At 40.6% G+C, this 18,897-nt stretch overlaps 4 protein-coding genes across 6 annotated transcripts in view; 2 read left to right on the top strand and 2 right to left on the bottom strand.

Moving 5' to 3' along the window:
- proser3 (proline and serine rich 3) overlaps positions 1-1,172 on the top strand; it is a 4,198-nt gene extending 3,026 nt beyond the window's left edge. The window contains exons 9-13 of the mRNA XM_024267131.1: positions 57-182; positions 259-379; positions 493-622; positions 875-956; positions 1,037-1,172. Coding sequence (XP_024122899.1) covers positions 57-182; positions 259-379; positions 493-622; positions 875-956; positions 1,037-1,088 — 511 coding nt within the window. The 3' untranslated portion in view covers positions 1,089-1,172. The remainder of the gene's footprint in view (positions 1-56; positions 183-258; positions 380-492; positions 623-874; positions 957-1,036) is intronic.
- On the bottom strand, positions 1,119-3,141 carry hspb6 (heat shock protein, alpha-crystallin-related, b6). Its single transcript, XM_024267140.2, has 4 exons — positions 2,308-3,141; positions 2,090-2,247; positions 1,728-1,850; positions 1,119-1,623 (listed from the first exon to the last, which is right to left on the bottom strand). The coding sequence occupies exons 2-4, from the start codon at positions 2,243-2,245 to the stop codon at positions 1,465-1,467; spliced, it is 438 nt and encodes a 145-aa protein (XP_024122908.1). The 5' UTR covers positions 2,246-2,247; positions 2,308-3,141; the 3' UTR covers positions 1,119-1,464.
- Positions 3,142-3,713: 572 nt separating this feature from the next.
- Positions 3,714-5,587, bottom strand: psenen (presenilin enhancer, gamma-secretase subunit). Its single transcript, XM_024267142.2, has 4 exons — positions 5,431-5,587; positions 4,956-5,022; positions 4,655-4,759; positions 3,714-4,264 (listed from the first exon to the last, which is right to left on the bottom strand). Exons 2-4 carry the CDS (start codon positions 5,014-5,016, stop codon positions 4,125-4,127), a joined length of 306 nt encoding a protein of 101 aa, XP_024122910.1. The 5' UTR covers positions 5,017-5,022; positions 5,431-5,587; the 3' UTR covers positions 3,714-4,124.
- A 431-nt stretch (positions 5,588-6,018) lies between these two features.
- Positions 6,019-18,897, top strand: part of kmt2bb (lysine (K)-specific methyltransferase 2Bb) — a 22,195-nt gene continuing 9,316 nt past the window's right edge. The window contains exons 1-23 of one of the 3 annotated variants that reach the window (XM_024267128.2): positions 6,019-6,357; positions 8,732-8,810; positions 8,937-12,434; positions 12,520-12,686; positions 12,770-12,889; positions 13,045-13,231; positions 13,393-13,624; positions 13,701-13,768; positions 13,852-14,100; positions 14,236-14,342; positions 14,448-14,573; positions 14,728-14,841; positions 14,925-15,071; positions 15,140-15,232; positions 15,321-15,438; positions 15,519-15,632; positions 15,737-15,921; positions 16,059-16,160; positions 17,066-17,176; positions 17,293-17,369; positions 17,541-17,758; positions 17,841-17,947; positions 18,037-18,174. In XM_024267128.2, coding sequence (XP_024122896.1) covers positions 6,052-6,357; positions 8,732-8,810; positions 8,937-12,434; positions 12,520-12,686; positions 12,770-12,889; positions 13,045-13,231; positions 13,393-13,624; positions 13,701-13,768; positions 13,852-14,100; positions 14,236-14,342; positions 14,448-14,573; positions 14,728-14,841; positions 14,925-15,071; positions 15,140-15,232; positions 15,321-15,438; positions 15,519-15,632; positions 15,737-15,921; positions 16,059-16,160; positions 17,066-17,176; positions 17,293-17,369; positions 17,541-17,758; positions 17,841-17,947; positions 18,037-18,174 — 6,663 coding nt within the window. In that variant the 5' untranslated portion in view covers positions 6,019-6,051. Of the gene's footprint in view, positions 6,382-8,731; positions 8,811-8,936; positions 12,435-12,519; positions 12,687-12,769; positions 12,890-13,044; positions 13,232-13,392; positions 13,625-13,700; positions 13,769-13,851; positions 14,101-14,235; positions 14,343-14,447; positions 14,574-14,727; positions 14,842-14,924; positions 15,072-15,139; positions 15,233-15,320; positions 15,439-15,518; positions 15,633-15,736; positions 15,922-16,058; positions 16,161-17,065; positions 17,177-17,292; positions 17,370-17,540; positions 17,759-17,840; positions 17,948-18,036; positions 18,175-18,897 lie in introns of all 3 variants that reach the window. The other 2 variants (XM_024267127.2, XM_024267126.2) reach the window with 2 other exon arrangements.

Here is an 18,897-nt window from a genome sequence, read left to right as displayed (position 1 = left end):
CATAAAACAATCCAGGTCCCTGAAAGCTCAGCTCTTTGTTTGGGAGAACACTTGACATCATCACCACATACTGTGGAAGGAGAGGAGCTAAGTCACCCAAAGATACCAGAGAAGAACAAGAACGCTAAAACGAAAGAGCCAGAGAAGACAGGAACTACCAAGCACAAGAGGAAATCAGCCAGGTGATGCAGTGCGACCGGTGAAGTTGATGCTCATGTAGCTTGAGTTATCATTTCTGGAAATGTTTTGTTCTATCAGGGAGAGGGGCCAAAAAAAGGTGACACCCCCTAAAGATCAGCTTCAGCGAGAGAAGAGCCATGAAAGCTGCCCTACTGTTTATGAACCTCCACCATCTCCAGTCCACATTGCCATGGGACGGGTCAGATAAAATAAACTAGATAAACTGTGCTGATCAAATATTTTTTTTGTTGTCAATATCAGATGTGAATAGTTAAACAGACTGGTTTGTGTGTACCCATTTGGTTTTGGCAGGTAGTTTCAGAGGTTTTATTCCCAGTTTCTCCCGATCCAATGGTCACCACAGCCAAAAACTCCTCCGTTTCTCCCTGTGGGGCTCAGAATTCCCTGGAAGTCATTTCACAGCTGCTTCAAGAAGCAGAAGGTGAAGTCACGGCAGCAAACATTACATTTGTCTACTAATCAAGTGTGGATCGTCTAACCTACAAGCACATATCCTTATTAAAGCAAATGTTCTACTTTTCTTTACTTTTATGAAGTTTTTTTTTTTAGAATGAATTTCCTAATAGAACATTTTTTTCTAGCAAATATTATTTTCCATGCTCATATGTTAACATGTATAAACAAATGTATCATTTGTTCATCATATTTAGATTCTTTTTACTATTTATTTCAGATTCAGATGAAACAGAATTTGAAAATGATCCTTTGTTACAAGTCCTGCGCCAGCAGAGGAAATGGGTGAAGAATCAGATCAGGTATTAAAAATCAGTTTCCTCTTCTAGTACACTCCTTTCAAAGTAAACACCACTAAAAATCATGTTTGTTATTTTTATAGAGACGTTGACGTTATGCTGAGTGAATTCCCAGAGGAGCAACAGGTCATTTGAACAATGAAGAGACACCAGAACTGTTTTTTTATATATATATTTTATTATAATTTTATAAAGAAATAAAGTTTGTTTTATTTTAAAGGAGTCTTTCTATTTATTAATCACAATTTACAAAAATGACAAAAAGGAAAACGTTTCAACTCTGAGTACAGAATATTTACAAAGAGCCATGTGTTTGGAGGGTTATGTAACGCTTGTAAGTAATTGCAGACAAGTATATACAAACCAAAGAGATACTAACAAAGTGCCAGGAATAGAATGAAATAAATGTTTTGGCACGTGAACGGAAGAGCATGAAGTTATTTTGTGCTGTGTTTTTTTTATTATTTTGTGAAGACTACCAATGCACATCAGGATTTTTGTATGAATGCAGTTACATCAGAGATCTGGTGATCTCAGTTTGCAGCAAGGGTGCAGATATTATTAGGACGCCGTCCGGGGAAACGGCAGACTCCAAGGCCATGGTGTTCACTCCCTTTGGGATTCGGTAGCGGCGGTTAAACTGGCGTGTTGTAAATCCTGGGCCATTCTCCTGATAGACATTCATTTAGAGCAATTTTAGAAGAGGAGGGAGGTTCATAAATCACCCTTAATGGTAGAATGAAATTTAAAAAATGGAATGCTTTTCATACCAACCTTTTTTTCTTCATGTTTTCCTTGAACTTCCACAAAGTCCCCCACCACTTTGACCAGCAGGTCCTCCGGCTTAAAATGCTTTACATCTACGTGGACTGTGAATCCACCGTTATCACAGTGCACCTGTCAACAGAACTCACAATGTTACACAAATAACATCACAGCCACAGTGATATAGCTGCAAGAATTCCATACAAATTTATAAAAAGCATTTTTTTTTCTTGGACACATTTTTTTTTAATAGCTGCCATAAGTTTAGCCAGAAATAAAAGTAAAACATTTTTTTAGTTTAGTTTAAGATGACATAACTTGAAATTCAATATTTGTTTCCAGTTAGTTTATGGAGTTCATCAGTGACCCACCTCATCTGAGCTGGCATTGTCGTTCTCTGGAATGATCAGCGCTGGAGTCCAGCCGCAGTGCCCGTACGTTCCGTTAACTCGAGGAATGAGAGGCGGTAAAAGCTTCTCCCAGGGGATGCCACCAAGTGTCACGTTAGGCGTCAGGATGAAGTCCATTTCTAATAAAGAGATGATAGTCAGGAAGGGAGTCTGATGAGGCTGCAGACGGAGAAACTAACCTCTTAAAGAGCTCTGAGGGAAGCCTGAGGACGCACAGGACTGAGGAGGAAGGCTTTGAGCGCTTCTGCCCCCTGGACTCTAATTTATACCCCCCCAGGTCTCTGCTTTAGACCAGAGTTACATAATGAGCCAGGAATTCACCTTGCCACTGTTACATTTGTGTACCCTTGGGTGCTCAGGCACGGCCACGTACGATGATGAGTCCATTGTTATTTTGAAGCAGCTGCTGTGGGCTTATTGGTAATTAACGCATTTATCAAGCCTTTCAGAACCGCTGCCTTCAGTGGTTTTGACGACCTCCGGCTGTCTGCTCATTATCAGAGCTGTTATGGGGGCTTTACGATTCGGGTCGGTTGTCAGGGAAAGTGTCCCAAAATAAGTTTGGAAGACTCCAGTGTTGACTTTTGAGAGCTTAGAACATGAAGTCACAACATAAAGCACATCTACTGTCAGCATCACATCCAGCTGAGCTGATGATTCATGTTCATGTCAAAGCATTTCTACTCAGTGACCTCTGACCTCTTTGTGCAGAGGACTGTTTCTTCTTGTTCTCCGTACACCGTGGTGAAGACAGAAGTCACGCGCACGTGTGCCCTATGGTTAGCATTGCTGAAGCTGTCACCTAAGCTTTGACTATGGCTAAAATTGGCACTGATTATGTTATGACTCACAAAGGGCGACGGGAAGAGGGGACATCTGAAGGGATTAAGTTATTGGGTTTCATAACAGGCGCCAGTGGCCGTCTGGACTTCAAAAAGGCCTACAGTGTCCTAAACCAGAAAGAGGGTGGTGACACAGTTGTGTGAAAAAATCTGAAAAATGCTAATCAAATTCAAAAACCAAATGAAGTATAGCCAATGTTCAGAACGACAGTCAGCAGTCATGAATAAGGAATTATAGAGAGTTGCTCAACTTTATTTAGTTTACTATCTATTGATGGATACAAACACAAGCATTTTAATATATTCTGTCTGGATTATACCATAAAAAAAGTTACATTTTATTTTTGTACCCGTTTACTTTCTGTCTGAAAAGCCATTTAATGGAATTTTGCAAGAAATCAAGTGTTCATTGGGTTTTTAGACTGCAGATTTCTGATTTAAATTTTTTTTAATTTAGTAAACATATTAGTGAACACATTAATAGTCTAAAATGTCGTTGCAGTCAAATTTTTCATTGCTTTATGACAGACCAGACGCTCAATTTTAGAAAGACTGGGAACAGTTTTGAAGTTTGCTGTAGCATAATTTATTCAGATTAAAGCATCACTTAAAAAAAAAACAAAAAAAGTTTCATAAATTTACCAGATTATTGGCTGCAATAAATGTTTCTAATTGCTAATATAAAAAGCAAAACTTATTGTTTGACGTTATGAAGACATGCATAAAGAGACTGTGACATAAAATTATGAGAGAAGACTTTTATTCAGCAGAATTCACAAATAAAAATGTTTTTTTTTTTTCCTTATGTTTTGGCCGACAGTCATCCCATCATTTCTTAAAAAGAGCAAAATGGAGGTTAATGAATTCCCTCACTGTGTTGAAGAAATGTGACTGTACATTCAGCTCAATCATTCTAACACGTAAGAGATGAACAAGCCTCTCATGAATGTCTCGGTAGCAAGAAAACAAACAGACAGCCAAGAAGTTTTTTCAAAAATGTGACAGTTACTTAAAATATTAATCAGCTTCGGAGATGTGCAGCAATAGATATACAGACCAAAATGTTTCACTGCACTTAAAAAGGACTTTTCTCCCCTCTTTTGGTCCATAACAGTAGATCATTCTTTTTTCATTTTGCATTATGGAAAAACGTCTTATGGAGTGCCACGTGGAATTGTAAAGGACAGGGAATCTCCCACTTCCCCCCACTGTGCTCTGAAGTGCTGGAAAATGGTAATCCATGTAGTGAGAACTGCCACCCATAACAGCAATCCCACTGCTGACCGCTGTACATCTAGAGAAAGAATACACAAAAAACATCAGTTACTAGATTAAGTCATAAGGCTTAAAACTTAATATTTCAACCACAAAAGTAAAGACATCATATTGAAATTGTATTCATTTTGAATAAATAAAAGAAATGCAAACTAAATTTAATAAAATCATAAAATTTTGCTCTTAATGTGGGTTAAAGATCTCCCTGTAAGAAAAATTGGGCCTCAGTTGGGAAGTCATCCACACAAAACAAATACTTTAATAGCAACACAAAAATACGTCCACAAAACTTCTGCGGATGGAAGCTGAACTCTACTCTACTCTATTAAAAGCGTTGTGACACACTCCTATTCGCTGTATTTACGTGTATTATTCTAACATCATGAATCAATCCAGTTTAGTCACTCACAGGTTTTTATCTGCAGCTGTTCAGTGTAGGCAGGTTTTATGAAGGCCTCCCGAAAAAACCAGACAACATTGACAAGCCATAGGAAAGGGAGAAACGCAAAGCCTCCTGCAAAAAAACAGGACACACAAACTTTGACATAAACATGATAAATGTGATCTATAATTATTAAGATATATTTACATGCTAGATTGAATTAAATTGTATAATGTTAAATAAGTTAAGTGCACAAAAATTAATGCATAACAGAAGTTCATCTAAAAATAGGGGTAAAATAGTTTAAAAAGAATTAAAGTGTTCTCACCCAAGTAATATTTTCTGCAGAGGGTAAGTTTCTCCTCGTTAGGAAGTCGTTCCAGGTTCATTGCGAACTACAGGAAAAGTCATTGAATAGAAACAAATGAATGATCAGCACTTTCGTCATATTTGAGACAATAAACTAGGGCAGAAAAACAGTAAATTAAAACCCCTGCGGCGATGCTGTCGCTAGTTGTTAGTTCACTAAAAACGACGGACAATATATAGCCGTGAATTGGCATAACCTAACAAAAAGTTTCAAATGTTTTATTTTATTACAAAAAATACAAAAAGTCTAAAAACTAGCTACCCTACTAAGTCAGGTGACTAGAAATCCCCAGCGCTATAGTGTTTTGTTAGCTTAGCTGCTACACAGGACTACTCTAGGGAGGATACGCCTCTATGCCACCAACTTACACGAGTTCTAGACAAATGCTGTATTTTATACCTTCTAAAGAGAAAACACGACTTTAACAACATACCTTATATTTTAGGGTCAAAATTCGCCAAAAACAATCAGATACTTCCTCCTCTTTAGATCTATTTTACTCCGACTCGGTTTCCCTCAGCATCGTCTGTTTTGGTTTTTAAATGCACTGTGCCCCACACCGCCACCTACTGTTCTGGAGTGGAACTGAGGAGCGCAAAAAGATAGGACGTGACAAGATCATGAAAGTAATCAAATACATAAACATGAATATAACACAACAAATACATGTAGTGTAAATATTTATAGAATGACTCGTATGATTATTCTTCAATGGATACAATTTTACTTTAAATGTTTTTCCACAAACCTGTTTACTTATCAGTAAATAATAATAATAATAATAATAATAATAATAATAATAATAATAATAATAATAATAATAATAATAATAATAATAATAATAATAATAATAGTAATAATAATAATAATAATACAAGTTTTATCTGTAACCTTTTCTTCACCCTTTTCTGATTTTTCTTTCAGAAACTCATTTTCCCTTGAGCCACTGCGGTCGTCCCCTCCCATCTCGCGCCTTCCCTCTTTTCTCTCATCGAATTGCTAGCCGACAGTGTGTATGTGTGTGTATGTGTACGTATGTGTTGTTGTTGAAGCAATGATGGCGGCAGCGGGATGCGGATCAGCAACCGCGGCTGCCGTAGGAGGCCAAGGTGGAACTGCTACGGCCAGAGGTCGTTTCCCTGGTCGGCCATGGTCTTCGCGTAGTCGTTTGCGTTCCGAGAAGCGATGGCAACTCGGAAGATCAGGCTTTGAAGCTGACGATGTGACTAACGGAGGGCCAAGGCCCGCAAACCTGGTTCTGTCGTTAAACGAAGACCAGTCTCACTTGCGCTTACTGGGAATAGAGGCAAGTCACAAGATCCTTGGCCAGGCTGGATACAGCTCTAGTGAGAGTGAAGAGGTGAGGTCCCAAACCGACCCAGGAGTTAGTATCTTTATTTTATTTTCTCACACTTTGTGTTTTTGTGAATGTGCATGCGTGAGTGCTGGACACATACTGTGAGTGCTTATTGCCACGGCGATATGTCAACATCCCACTGCCCGACAAACGTTAAGTTTAGCTCCATTCTGGCTAAGATGACAACACAAGCTAACAAGCGCTAGCACCGTTCAGTTTTCTCATTTTATTAGATGAAGCACCTTTAAACCAAATGCTAGTTCAAGTACTAATTCACTTTAGCACTTCCTCTCTAAACGGCTACACTTTGTTTAAAATTGTGAAAGACTCAAACCACATGTTAAAAATCTTAAAACCCACTGAGCTAGAATATCAGTGACTTACTATGTACAGCAATTAATTCATCTATGGCCCACACTGTACAGGGCCAACATAACAGCTAGCCTGCTAATAGCGAACACAAAGAAGGGGGAGGCTAGCGCCTCCGTATTCTGCACCGCGGCTACATGCTAGCTGCTGTTTTCATACTGTATCCATATGGAAGCAGAGCCGCCTGTTTAGTTAGTCTGAACTTCAGTGTTTAGTAAAAACAATAACTAAATAATAATTCACATGACACGTGTGTATTGTAGCTGTGCTTCCCTTTTAGTAGTTATTTGTGAGGGACTGTTGTCGTAGGACAGACATGGCTTTTAGCTATTGCTAGCAAACATGGCACGTTTGTATAGAGTAGCAGCAGAGTGCCAAAGCCAGTTGGGAGTATTTTTGATTTGAAAGTTCGTAAGTTCATGAGCAGTCCGTTTTATTTTAAGTCGTTTTTTATGTAAATAACTGCAAAGTAAGGGGTGAAAATGAAAACATTACTACTACTGTAAATAACCTGGAGGGAGCAGAACATTGATTTATTACACTCAAAATAATTCTTCAACAACCTGTCAATGTTCCTGTTGATCCTGGCTACTAGTTTAACTCATTAATAATAAAGGCTAATTCTTCTTTTTCAAATGTGTCAGAGACAGATCTCATATTAATAAGTGACTACGTTTACCTGTTAAATCAAAATAAAAAAGGAAGTTGAAAGTTTTTCCATTTTAATTTTGAAAAGATGTTGCCGCATTTAGTGGAATACAGTTTAGTCATTATTACACAGTAATATAAAATAGTAACAATCAATCTGCATAATTAGGTCAACATGGGGAATCTTACTGTGTACTTAATTATACGTTTTAGGAAAATAGTCTCAGTACTAGGGATGCCACAGTTCTCAGCTTAAAACCGAACAGCATGTTACTCAGTTAAACCAAATCGTGGGAAAGTGTATTATTACATAAAGTACATGTCCAATCTGCATTGTGCTACATTTAAGAAAAGGTTTATTGTTTTAATACATTACCTTAGCTGACTAAAAGGGTTTAATAGATTGTTACTTCCTTATTAACACATTAAAAAAAAATTGTCTGAATTTTTTTTTCTTCTTGTAATACATAAATCGAACCGTAACAAAACCATGACCAAAAAATCGAGGTTTGAATTTAATCGTGAAGGAAGAGTATCGTTGCATCGCTCCTCGCTGCTGATATAAAATAATATTAATGTTTGGTATGCTTGTCAGATGAGAATATCAGCTGTGGCATCCATATTTTCAGAGTTATCCATCATCTAAAGGGTATACAAATTCTATCTATGTAAAGTTTTAGTTAAATAGCACAACTACTGCTCTACTAAAGAGTATTAAAGCAAGCCCATTTAAAAAGTTGAGCAAATCAACAATTTTCCTTTGTATTTTTATTTATATCTAGTGCTGGCCGATTTGGTAAAAATTGTACATCCTGATATGTATTATTTAACATCACAATAACGATATATATCACGATTTACCAAATAAAAGTATATTTTTAGTTATATTCTGATAAAAATTGACAAAAATGTAATTGCTTACTTTTCTCTGATTTTATTTTTTAAAGTAGCATGTAACTAAATTGTCACAAATGAGAAACATTTTTTTTAAAGTGCACTACAGTTTCAAGTTTCTTGGTAAGAGAACTCAATTTTGCACAAAAGTTCAGCAGTAAAAAAAAAAAAAACGATAGAAGATAAACGGCACAATATGTACTGTTCTATCTTCTACACTGTATGTATCATCATATTGCCCACCCCTTCTTATATCTATAATGTAGAATTAGTTACAAAGTCGTCATCATTAAGTTTTGTTCCTTGGATTATAAACATGCAGGATTAGTGAAATGTGTCTGGTGCAGTGGGACCACTTGTGGTTAATCGTTGAATGTTGTTGTTTTTTCTTGTTTTATCTGTTTTGAATAACGCACTGTCTAGTGGCTTAAATAAGTAATTTTTTTTTTTGGTTTTGTGTTTCAAGGGGGATGACTTTAAAGGATTTGAAGCTGAGAGGAAAAGCTCCAAAAAAACTGTAATAGCTCAACAGAATTCTTCCAAAGGTAAAAACAAAAGAAAAAAAAAATGTTAAAAAACATGTGCTTTTCAACAAAAAACAAGTCTCCGGTTAATTATGTTGTCTAGAATTTGTAGTTATCTTACGTTCATGACGTGTTTTTGTGTCTTAGGGGTTGGTGTCAACACGAAATCCAAGCGACCAAGTGAAAAGACGCCAGCAGCAGCAGCGGCAACCATTCCCCCTGACCTCATAAAAGAAGAAAACACTTTGGAGGAAATAGATGGCACACCTCTCGATGTGACACCAGCAAAGAATTTGAAGACGGGTTTGAAAGGAAAAAGCGGTCCAGGTCGCCAGTCCACTAAAAACAAATCTTCAGCAGCACCAAGGATAACCATAAAGTTAGTGGCCAAAAAGCAAATCAGAGCCATAAAGGAGCCTCGGAAAAAATCTGTGAAGAAGTTGAAGATCAAGGATATTCAGGATGAGCCTAATGCCCAGAACTCTCAGGGTGAGCAGATTTTAAACGATCATGTTAAGTTAAAAACTGAACCACTGGAGGATAAGTGCAGCCCCCTGGAGAAAAGAGCTGGGAATGGACCTCCAAGGAGGCGAGGGAGATCTGCCGTAAAGACGGCTGAACCTGAAGGCCAGACTACTGCCAAAGTCGGGGTTGATGACCAAAAATCAAAATCAAATGATAAAGAACTGTCTGACACTGTAAAGGATAATGGGTCTGCTGAGCCGAAACCCAAGGCGTCAAAGAAGAAAAAGAAACCATCTGCTGGTAAACTCGTCACACGAAGGAGTAATAGAGTTGCTAACCCAGTCTCTAAAAACGTCCCGGATAGTCTGGAGAAGCACGAAGCTCAGGAGAAAAGCGATCAAGCTGAGCCCAAGGTGGAAGTTTCACAAACGGTGGAGACTAAACCATCAAAAAAAAGGGGAGGAGGAGGACAGGAGCGGAAGGAAGGTCGGAGGCAAAGCAGAAGGCTAAATAAGGATATTCCAGTGCCAGAAAGCCAAGGCTCATCGTCGGCGGAGACAAATAGTTTAGCTGTCCAGCCCGGTGAGGGTTCGCCTTTTAAAAATGAGAAGCTAAGGGTTCCAAGCTTAAAGCTGATAAAGATCAAAAACCCTAAATATGGCCTACAGGCCAGTGGGAAGGCTTCATCACGGAAGAAAAAGCGGAGAAAATACATCTGGACGTTAGCTTTAGTGAAGGTCGGAGGTCAGACACTGGGTGATGAAAATGTTGTCAAAACACAGCCAGAGACTCTAGACGAGGCGGATCCGTTTGTTCCTTGCGATACCAGCATCCAGGAAAGCGTTAAGGATCCGGATGAGAAATCCAAACTGGAAAAGGGAACCCCACAGGAGAGCAGCAACACTGATGCAAGTGATGTTATCCTGAAAAAGCCTTCAGAAAAGTCCAGTTTACAAGCGGAAGTTCATGTGGATCCCTCACCAGAAACACCCTCCCACGAACCCCCTAAAGCTGACTGCGAGAAAGTGCCGCCCCTGCAGATTAAAAAGGTCTCATCTCCTGGCAAAAACAAGAGCTCCAAACCATCCTTTTTGATCCAGCAGGTTAGCCCCGTGCCTGACAAGAAAGAGGAGATTCTGCAAGATCCGGGTGAAGTTAGGGAGGATAAGAAACCCTGTCCGGATGTTGAAGGTACGCCTGCTAGGAGGCTAAGAAGAAGAACATCCAGCCTTGATTCACCACAGAGTAAGACTGTCCCTAAGAAGCAAGTCGGCGCTCAGAAAAGGAGGCTTAGAGCGAGACCTCAAGGTGAAGATGTCCCCCAGGTGCAGGCGGAAGTTTCCTCTCAGGTTTCCACTGAAGATCTCATCCCACAAGTTCTTCCTGAAGACCCAAGTCCTATTTTGGCTGAGGATGCTCCGCAGGTTTCCAGTGTCAACTCCTCCGAAGACCATGACAAGGATACCTCAAAAGTTGCTGACCTCCCCTCCCAGTTGCCAGGTGAAGTTTCCCCTCAGAAGGTGGAGAATGAGGCGGAGCTTCAGAGTAAAGAGGCCAAACCGTTGCCTGTGCCTTCCAAACCTAGGAGATGTAGGAATAATAAAGTTGGGAAAAAGAAGTGTCTCCTGAAGAAAACTGCAGCCGTTTCCCCCGATACCACAGTCAGCGCCGCCGTCGGCACGGTGGATTCCACGAATGTAGAGCCAGTTTTGAAGGAAGATGCTCCACCTGTTATCGAAGAACCACTTCAGCCAGAACCAAAAGAGTGCCTCCAGCCAGAGGCCCAGCCGGTCGCCGTGCCGGTGGAGGAGGAGCTGCAGATACAGCTGCCGGTGAAAGAGGAGCCCGAGCTGCCGTTGATCGATAGCCAAAGGTCCGTGGTGCCAGAAAGTGAAGCGATTGTTCCAGCACCATCAAAGAAGAGTCACAAAAAGGTAAAAAAGCGGCGCATCAACAGAATGGGACCGCCGCAGAAACACAGACTCAGAGGGAAGGATGGAAAGTTTGCTCCTTTAAAGTCCTGCAAAAATCTGAGCAGCTGCGACGTCCAGGTAGACGGGGAGATTTCCACCTCGCTTACAGCTATAGCTCCTCCCCCAACCGCCAGGCTCGTGGGAGTGCATAAGAAGTACAAAAAGAGGCGGGCAGGCCTCAAATATGGTGAAGGCAAAACCCAGCCGCAGCAAACTAAAATCATCTCCACGCTTCTGGAAATGGGGCTCGACAAAGCCGGTCTGAAGCAGGAGGAAGCTGACACCCCAGTGGACGGAAGGCAAGCCGATGCTGCTGCCGCCCAGCCAGGTAAATCCAAGTTCGTCAAGAACATCAAGCACTTCATCATGCCGGTCGTGAGTGCCCGATCCTCCCGTGTCATTAAGACCCCACAGAGGTTTATGGATGATGCTGGGATGTCCGTTTTGCCACGGAGAAACTCCCCGAAGAAAGGCTCCCAGTTTACCTTGCAGACGCGTCCGGGGAAGAAGAGAGAGGATGACCTGGAGAGAGCGATATCCCCCATCCTTCCAATCGATGAGGAGGACATATTGAGTGAAGCTCAGCTGGACGTTGATCTGCTCACCGCTCAGGACTTTGAAGACAGCCTGGACATTGCCGATACTTTGTTTTCTGAAAGACAGTGTGGCCCAATAGAACCCAGGAGTCCCTTCCTGAAGAACTCCAGCTTCAAGTGGCACATGCCTGAGGAGACGGAGGAGGAATGGAATACGTTAAATAAAACGCCAGAGAGAAAATGTGAGGACCTCTTACTGTCACCTCCGGTTAACAAGTCCTTGGAGCTATCGCCCGGCTTCCTGGGAGATTTGAAAAAGAAGAGTTATCCCAAGTTTAACAAGCAGGCGGCTCACCTGAAGATTTATCAGAGGCTGAAGAAGCCCCACATGGGACTTCCTAAAAGCAGAGGCACAGCAGAACCAGACGGTTTGAGCAAACCACCGTCAATAGATTTAGCAGAAGGACTGGACGACGAGGCCATGAGCATCAGTTTAAGGCAGCGAGATACCATCACCGAGACGGAGAAGTCCAAGCTGAAGATTGAGGATCTCAACACTCCAGGGGTTATTAGGAAGGTTTGTGTTCGGGCTACCAACTCCACATCGCTGGTGTTACACCACAGCGAAGAGGACGAAGTAGAAGGGAAAGACGCCCCCAAGATTCCCTCTGGTAATAGTATTTTTTATAAACGTACATATTTGGTCGTAAAAACAACACCCTGCTATAACCCTCCTGAACTTCCTTTTATTTGCAGGAGAGCTGCGGTCGAGGCCAAACTCGGGCGCGCCTGCTTCCATGGAGAAGGGAGCCTCCCAGCGCGCACGCCTCACCGGAGCAAATAAAAGAATGTTCAATCTCCTCAGGAAAGCCAAGGTTCAGCTCTTTAAAATTGACCAGCAGAAGCAGCTGAAATCTTCAGGGGTTAGTAAAAAAAAAAAAAAAAACACACAAGCAAATATGTCAAATGTTTGATTACATTTTCATAAACGTTTGTGGCTCTTCAGCTATTGTCCACCACAACCGGAGCCAGATCCCAAGATTTAGCATCCAAGAGACAGAGAAGGAAGCCGAGGATGCAGCCTCTTCCGACTGTTCCAGTCAAGACTGAGCCTATTCAAGCACAAGTAAGGAGTTAGAAAGAGGAACATTACTCTGCTTTACATCCTCTTTTCATTTCTGTTTTTCCACGACTAAAAGTATTCTAGGTTGAATTAAGACGTCTCATTTTCAATTTAATAAAAAAAACAAATGTCTTATTCTATTTTTTTTTCTCCTTCAGCCTCAGCTCATCTCCCCACTGTGCCAGGAGTTCAGAAGAGCAGGAGGTCCACGGATCAAGCACGTGTGTCGAGCTGCCTCTGTGGTGCTCGGGCAGCCCCGAGCGCTCGTACCGGATGACATCCCCAGACTAAGCGCCTTACCACTGCACGAGAGATCTGGTATCTCTCCATCACCCATCGCTAAAGGTATTTATAAAGCAGTAATAGCAGTTTTCATGTTACTTATGGAAATATCATGTGATTTATCTACAAGCAGTTGCGGATTGATGCTGTTTTTAATCCCCCCAAAAGTCTGCATTCGAATGTGAGGTTAGCTTAAATGCTACATTATCTTTTGTTCATTGCAGATATTGGATCTCCATCAGAGTCAGACAACCCCGAACTGTCTGATCAAAAAGTAACCAAGTCCAAAAAGCCGACGAATTTTGGAAAAAGGAAAGGGCTGGGGCCGTTCGGGTACCGCTCCCGGAGGTGTGGGGTGTGCAAAGGCTGCAACCACGAGGAGGACTGCGGCAAATGCATCAACTGTCTCGACAAGCCCAAGTTCGGAGGTCCTAATACGAAACGGCAGTGTTGTGTGTAGGTTTATTGAATTACTCCTTGTTATGTACATAGTAGATTTGTTTTTGTAATTATTTCAATTTCTTCTGTCAAGCTATAAGAGATGTGATCAAATCGAAGAAAGAAAGGCACGCAGGCTGAGTGGAAGAGCGGCACCAAAAGGTGACTTTTATTTTCTATGTGCTCCAGCATGCAAGCAGTTTGTTGTCTTTTTTCAGTTTGTATTGATTTTTTTGCTTTCCAAGGTTCCTCTAAGCGCCGCCGCCGATCGTTCAGCGGGGGTCATTCCAGTAATGAAGAGGGCAACGACTGCGCTGTAGATTCTCCATCGGGTGACGGCCAGAGTCCGTCGGTGAGGAAGCAGCCGAAGCGCGTCGTGAAACCCCGGGTCTACTTTGATCTGGTGGATTATGACTCCGATCTGGACGAGAAGGCCTTCTCCAGCTCTGCCTCACCAGCAAGGAAAAGAGGTTCTGGATCTCGCTTCAGTCAAGGTAAATTTGTTGAAGGTTCACAATGGCATCTCAGTAAAGAATCATTTTTATTGGGTTCTGGTCATCATTTTTATAGACAATTTGAATTTAGCTAGTTGAAGCGTTGTGAATAACAGCTTTTTTCTTGTCTTGAAGATTTCGTTTCTCTTGATGGGTTCTTGGAAGACACCTCCGAAGATGAATCCAGACATCGAAAACCCAGTTCCCATCGTGTGCCACAGGGTCGCCGGAAAGCTGAGAAGGTGAGTCATGGTTTCAGAGCCCATATCCCGTATTTTTTTAATAAACTGAAAAGCTTAAGAGTAACCTATCATGACTGACGCCTTCATCTCTCCATCGTCTCTCAGGGTCTTCCAACTCCGGCTGTGTTGGAACAGACTCCTCCCAGTGTCCTCGCAGCTCTGGCCCACGGATTCGAACAACGACAGGTCGAGTCTTCTAAACCTTCTCATAAAATCCGGGTGGACTTCAAGGTAACTTTAGCTAAACTTCAATCTCATTTTCTGTTGAAGCAGTGGACAAAAAAAAGTTATTTTTTTATCTAACAGTCATGCAAACATTAAACATTTAGATTTTTTTCATGAAGAATTCCACATCAAGTGACCTATTTTACTGCTTCATTTCCAGGAGGACTGTACTTCAGAGAACGTCTGGAATATGGGTGGTTTAAGCATCCTTAGTTCTGCTCCTGTCATGCCACCTTACGTTTGCTTCCTGTGTGCCAGTAAGGGCCAACACGAGGTAAACTCTTCACACTCTCGCATTTACTTTAACGTCCCGTGCAAAGGTTTTGACGTCTGGTCTTGTTCATTTGTGGTTTTCAGATGCTGCACTGCCAAGTGTGCTGTGAACCCTTCCACCGGTTTTGCCTTGAACCAGCAGAGCGCCCCTCTGAGGAGAACAAAGAGAACTGGTGCTGCAGACGCTGCAAGTTCTGCCACGTGTGCGGCAAGAAGAACCAGCTCACTAAGGTACAGACATATCTCTTTCTCAAATATTGCTCTAAATGTTATGCTCTAAAATCCCATGCTTCCCTCAGCCTTTATTGGAGTGTGAGCGGTGCCAGAACTGTTATCACGCTTCCTGTTTGGGACCCAACTATCCAAAACTAAACAAGAAAAGGAAAGCCTGGGTGAGCTTCTTAATAAATGTGCTGATGTGCTGGATTCTTTTTGAGCTTTTCTGCTAATGTTGTTTTTTTTGTTTTTTTTGTCCTGCAGGTTTGTATGAGATGTATCAGGTGCAAAAGCTGCGGTGTGACACCAGGCAAGAGTTGGGACATCGACTGGAACCACGACAAAGGCCTTTGTCCAGACTGTTCAAAACTTTACGAGCAGGGTGAGGGAAGCATTCACACCCCTCCATCATACTTTTTTTTCTTTCTTTGTATATTAAAACTTTATTTTTACACATTTTAGGGAACTACTGTCCAATCTGCTTCAAGTGTTACGAAGACAACGACTACGACAGTCAGATGATGCAGTGCGGCACATGTAATCACTGGGTACACGCCAAGTGTGAAGATCTAACAGGTGATTCATTCTTTTAGATTGGATTTTTATTTGCTTTCAAGCTTTAAATTAAAAAAATGTTAGTTAGTAGAGGGAGTAATAAATGTTGTCCTCTACGTTTTCAGATGAGCTGTATGAAATCCTGTCCAGTTTACCTGAAAGCGTGGTGTACTCGTGCCGGCCGTGCAGCGTCACCCAGCCCAGTGCCTGGAGGGAGCTTCTTTACATTGAACTCAGGGCAGGAGTGGAGAAAGTGCTGGCATGCTTACTCTCCTCCACGCTCACACAACACCTTGTCACATGCTCACAGGTGGGAGACTCCATGAGTGAGCTGGTGCTCTATAATACATGTTTATACAGTAACATAATGATATCCCTGCAGGCGGTATGCAGGAAGTGGTGTTTTCACAGGTGTTTGTGACCTGATTTGTGTGTTCAACTCTGCAGTGTGAAAAGCTGGTTGATCCTGACAGTGGGATTGAAGGCAGGCCGGCCTGTGACCTCCGAGCTGTCGGCAAGAAGTTTGATAAAAGCCTTTATACGTCACTGGTATGTCTGTAAAAAATAACAGTTTTATGGTTTTGCCACCATTCTACAGTAATCACCTTTTTGTATTTACTTATAACGAAGTAATTTAAAATGAATGTGTTTTATAAAGCTAGCTTTCTGCCTGTCTCTGTAAACAATGTAAACCAATATAATAAGAATTCTTCCTAAGGGAAGTCATTATGCCATGAAGAGGAGCCTCATTCATTCCAAGCGTTATGCTCTAAAACTAATCTGCAATTCCTAAATTCCTTTGTTTTACGCAGTAAAAATCCTTCTCTACATACTTTATCATCTTTTCTTAGACATTTGCTCAGTTTTATTCCTTGTTTAAACTCTTAAAGCTCAAACGTTCATAGAAAAATAAGCCCAGAATTGCTGTCTGTGATTTAAGTTTTATGTAAATTTCGTAAACTTAATGTAGTTTATACTAAACAGGAGACACAGTATGGAAGAGACTGATTGACAATGGTCTACAGCCAATCAGAACACACATAAAGAAATAAAAAAATATGGTAATACTTTAGATTACGGGCTGAAAAACAAAGTTTGACAAAGAAACAACGTTGACAAAGATAGTTTATACATTTGCTAAGCTTGTAAGTAGTTTATTAATATAGCATTGGTAGACAAAGGTCTCATTTCATATGCTAGTTGATCTTAATAAGTATTTTAATAAACCTTATTCGGCTTATTGTGTTAATAAAATTAATACTGCACATTAATACTGTTTATTAATGTATTAGCAAAACTTGTTCTTATTATAAAGTGCTAACAAATAACACACACAAAAAAATAAAATAAATAAATGAAACTGCGAGGTTATGAAAGGGGAACGGTGTATTGACGAGGAACCTCTTTTATTCTCTGGAAATAGAAATAAAACGATTACCTTTGTTTCTTCACAGAAAATGTTTCACGAAGACGTGGTCCAGGTGATCCGGAAAAGGCTTGAACAAGAAGATGACCTTCCCGATGAGCGGAGGCCCACTGCCCTGGCACGCTCGTACTACTTAAAGGTGCTGTATGATTGGAAAAGTGCCTCTCTAGTTTTTGCATTTCTAGATTTTCCACCTGTGTTGATAAAACTGCGAAGAGCTTCAATGTAGATTTATTTGTGCACTTTTGTTTTTAGCTCCTTGAAGAGGTTTTTAACTGGTTCAACAGCCAGGACCCAAAGGTGTGGAACCCCTGTACCAAAGACTTACCTGTGTGAGTGGAATTCACATTCTGGCCATTTATTTAAAAATCTATTATCTTTTTTTTCAAAAACTTTGTTTATTGAAGCCAAAAAATTTACTCAAAAAAATAATAATTTTAGTTTTCTATTAGATACTGTATAAAAATTAACTTTGTGGACTTTGGGCCCTATTCATTCCTCAGGGGGATGCTGTCCAGTGGTATCTGTCCTCCCACCACGGAGCATGTGTACGCACAGTGGCAGGAGCGGGAGGAGCAGTCGTCCCGGCATCCCTTGGGTATTCTGCAGGAGGACAACCGGCAGTTTCTGGACATTAAGGAAGAGGACGGAGCGTCTCCGATGTTGGGTGATCCAGCAAGCCGGAACTATTTCAAAAGCAGCAGGTCTCTCAAATTCAAAGGTGAAGTGGGTAGTTTAAGAAACCTTTTTTTCTTTTTTTAATGTTTTAAACTCAACAATTTTTATGTTTTTTTTTTTGTTAGCAGGAAAAAGAGGGAGGCTTATGAAGGCTGACTGCGACACTGGATGGTCTAAAGAGGATGAGAGGCAGTGCTCTTTGTGTCAGAAATATGGCGACCTCAAACCTGATGTGAGAAACGCAGTAAACTCTGTCACTGCAGGTAAACACTCCTCCTGGAGGTTTCACTGGTTACTGAGGGTCTTTGTGTTTCTCCTTAGGAAGCGGGACGGTTGCTGTATTTGGGCCAGAACGAGTGGGCCCACGTCAACTGCTGTCTGTGGTCCGCTGAGGTGTTCGAGGAGGACAACGGTTCTCTGCTGCACGTACACAGTGCTGTCACAAGAGGGCGCTTGATGGTTGGTTCATATCTACTCAGAGAAATTCATGTGTTGTATAGAAAAAAAGTTATTTGCATTCCTTAGCTATAACTGATAGACATTTTACTTTGAAAGTACGTACTTTTCACTTATTTGCACCAGTAGAAAGGATGCGTACACATTCTGGCACAACTGATTTCTATTTTTGGATAGTTTATTGAATCAAATTTTATTTATACTTTATGTTCACAAGGGGCACAAAGTAATGAAGTCTCCTTTACTCTCAGTGTTTAAAATGGTAAAAGTTTTTTTTATTGACAAAATTACACATCTTTTTCCCTTTTGGGACATTGAAAGCCAAAACAAAAGGCAGGATAGCATCTCACAAATGGAGAACTAGAACAAAATCTAAGCAGCAGATGAAGAAAGTATATATATTTGTATAAAAATTATATTAGTATTTAACATATAAACGTATAATACCAGTAATAATAAAATAAAGATATAATTAAATGATAATAATAATAAAGAAAATATATATTATCAAAATAGAAGTTCAAAGAAACAAAGACAAATATCCAGATAAACTGTTTTATACAGTAGCTTTCTTAGGACATATTTTGTTAAGGGATTTATAAAAAAGCATGAAATTGTTTTTGAAATACAAAAAATGTTGCTGCTCTTTCAGAAAACAACATTTATGAATAAAAAATAGCAAAAATAACAAATTTTACAAAAATAAACTGAATATTTTTTTCCTTT

Source organism: Oryzias melastigma, linkage group LG16 (assembly GCF_002922805.2).
Source record: "Oryzias melastigma strain HK-1 linkage group LG16, ASM292280v2, whole genome shotgun sequence".
Classification (NCBI taxonomy): domain Eukaryota; kingdom Metazoa; phylum Chordata; class Actinopteri; order Beloniformes; family Adrianichthyidae; genus Oryzias; species Oryzias melastigma.
Note: the sequence above shows the minus strand (reverse complement) of the source record. Positions and strands in the feature narration are given on the sequence as shown.

Bases quoted from the DNA above. Each gene is read 5' to 3' on its own strand.
- hspb6 (XM_024267140.2), bottom strand. From the start codon at position 2,245: ATGGACTTCATCCTGACGCCTAACGTGACACTTGGTGGCATCCCCTGG. The intron at 1,851-2,089 runs GTGGGTCACTGA...TTCTGTTGACAG, and splicing joins ACAATGCCAGCTCAGATGAG to GTGCACTGTGATAACGGTGG. The intron at 1,624-1,727 runs GTTGGTATGAAA...AATGTCTATCAG, and splicing joins GAAAACATGAAGAAAAAAAG to GAGAATGGCCCAGGATTTAC.
- psenen (XM_024267142.2), bottom strand. From the start codon at position 5,016: ATGAACCTGGAACGACTTCCTAACGAGGAGAAACTTACCCTCTGCAGA. The intron at 4,760-4,955 runs GTGAGAACACTT...GTTTTTTTGCAG, and splicing joins CTGCAGAAAATATTACTTGG to GAGGCTTTGCGTTTCTCCCT. The intron at 4,265-4,654 runs GTGAGTGACTAA...TTCTTTCTCTAG, and splicing joins ACAGCTGCAGATAAAAACCT to ATGTACAGCGGTCAGCAGTG.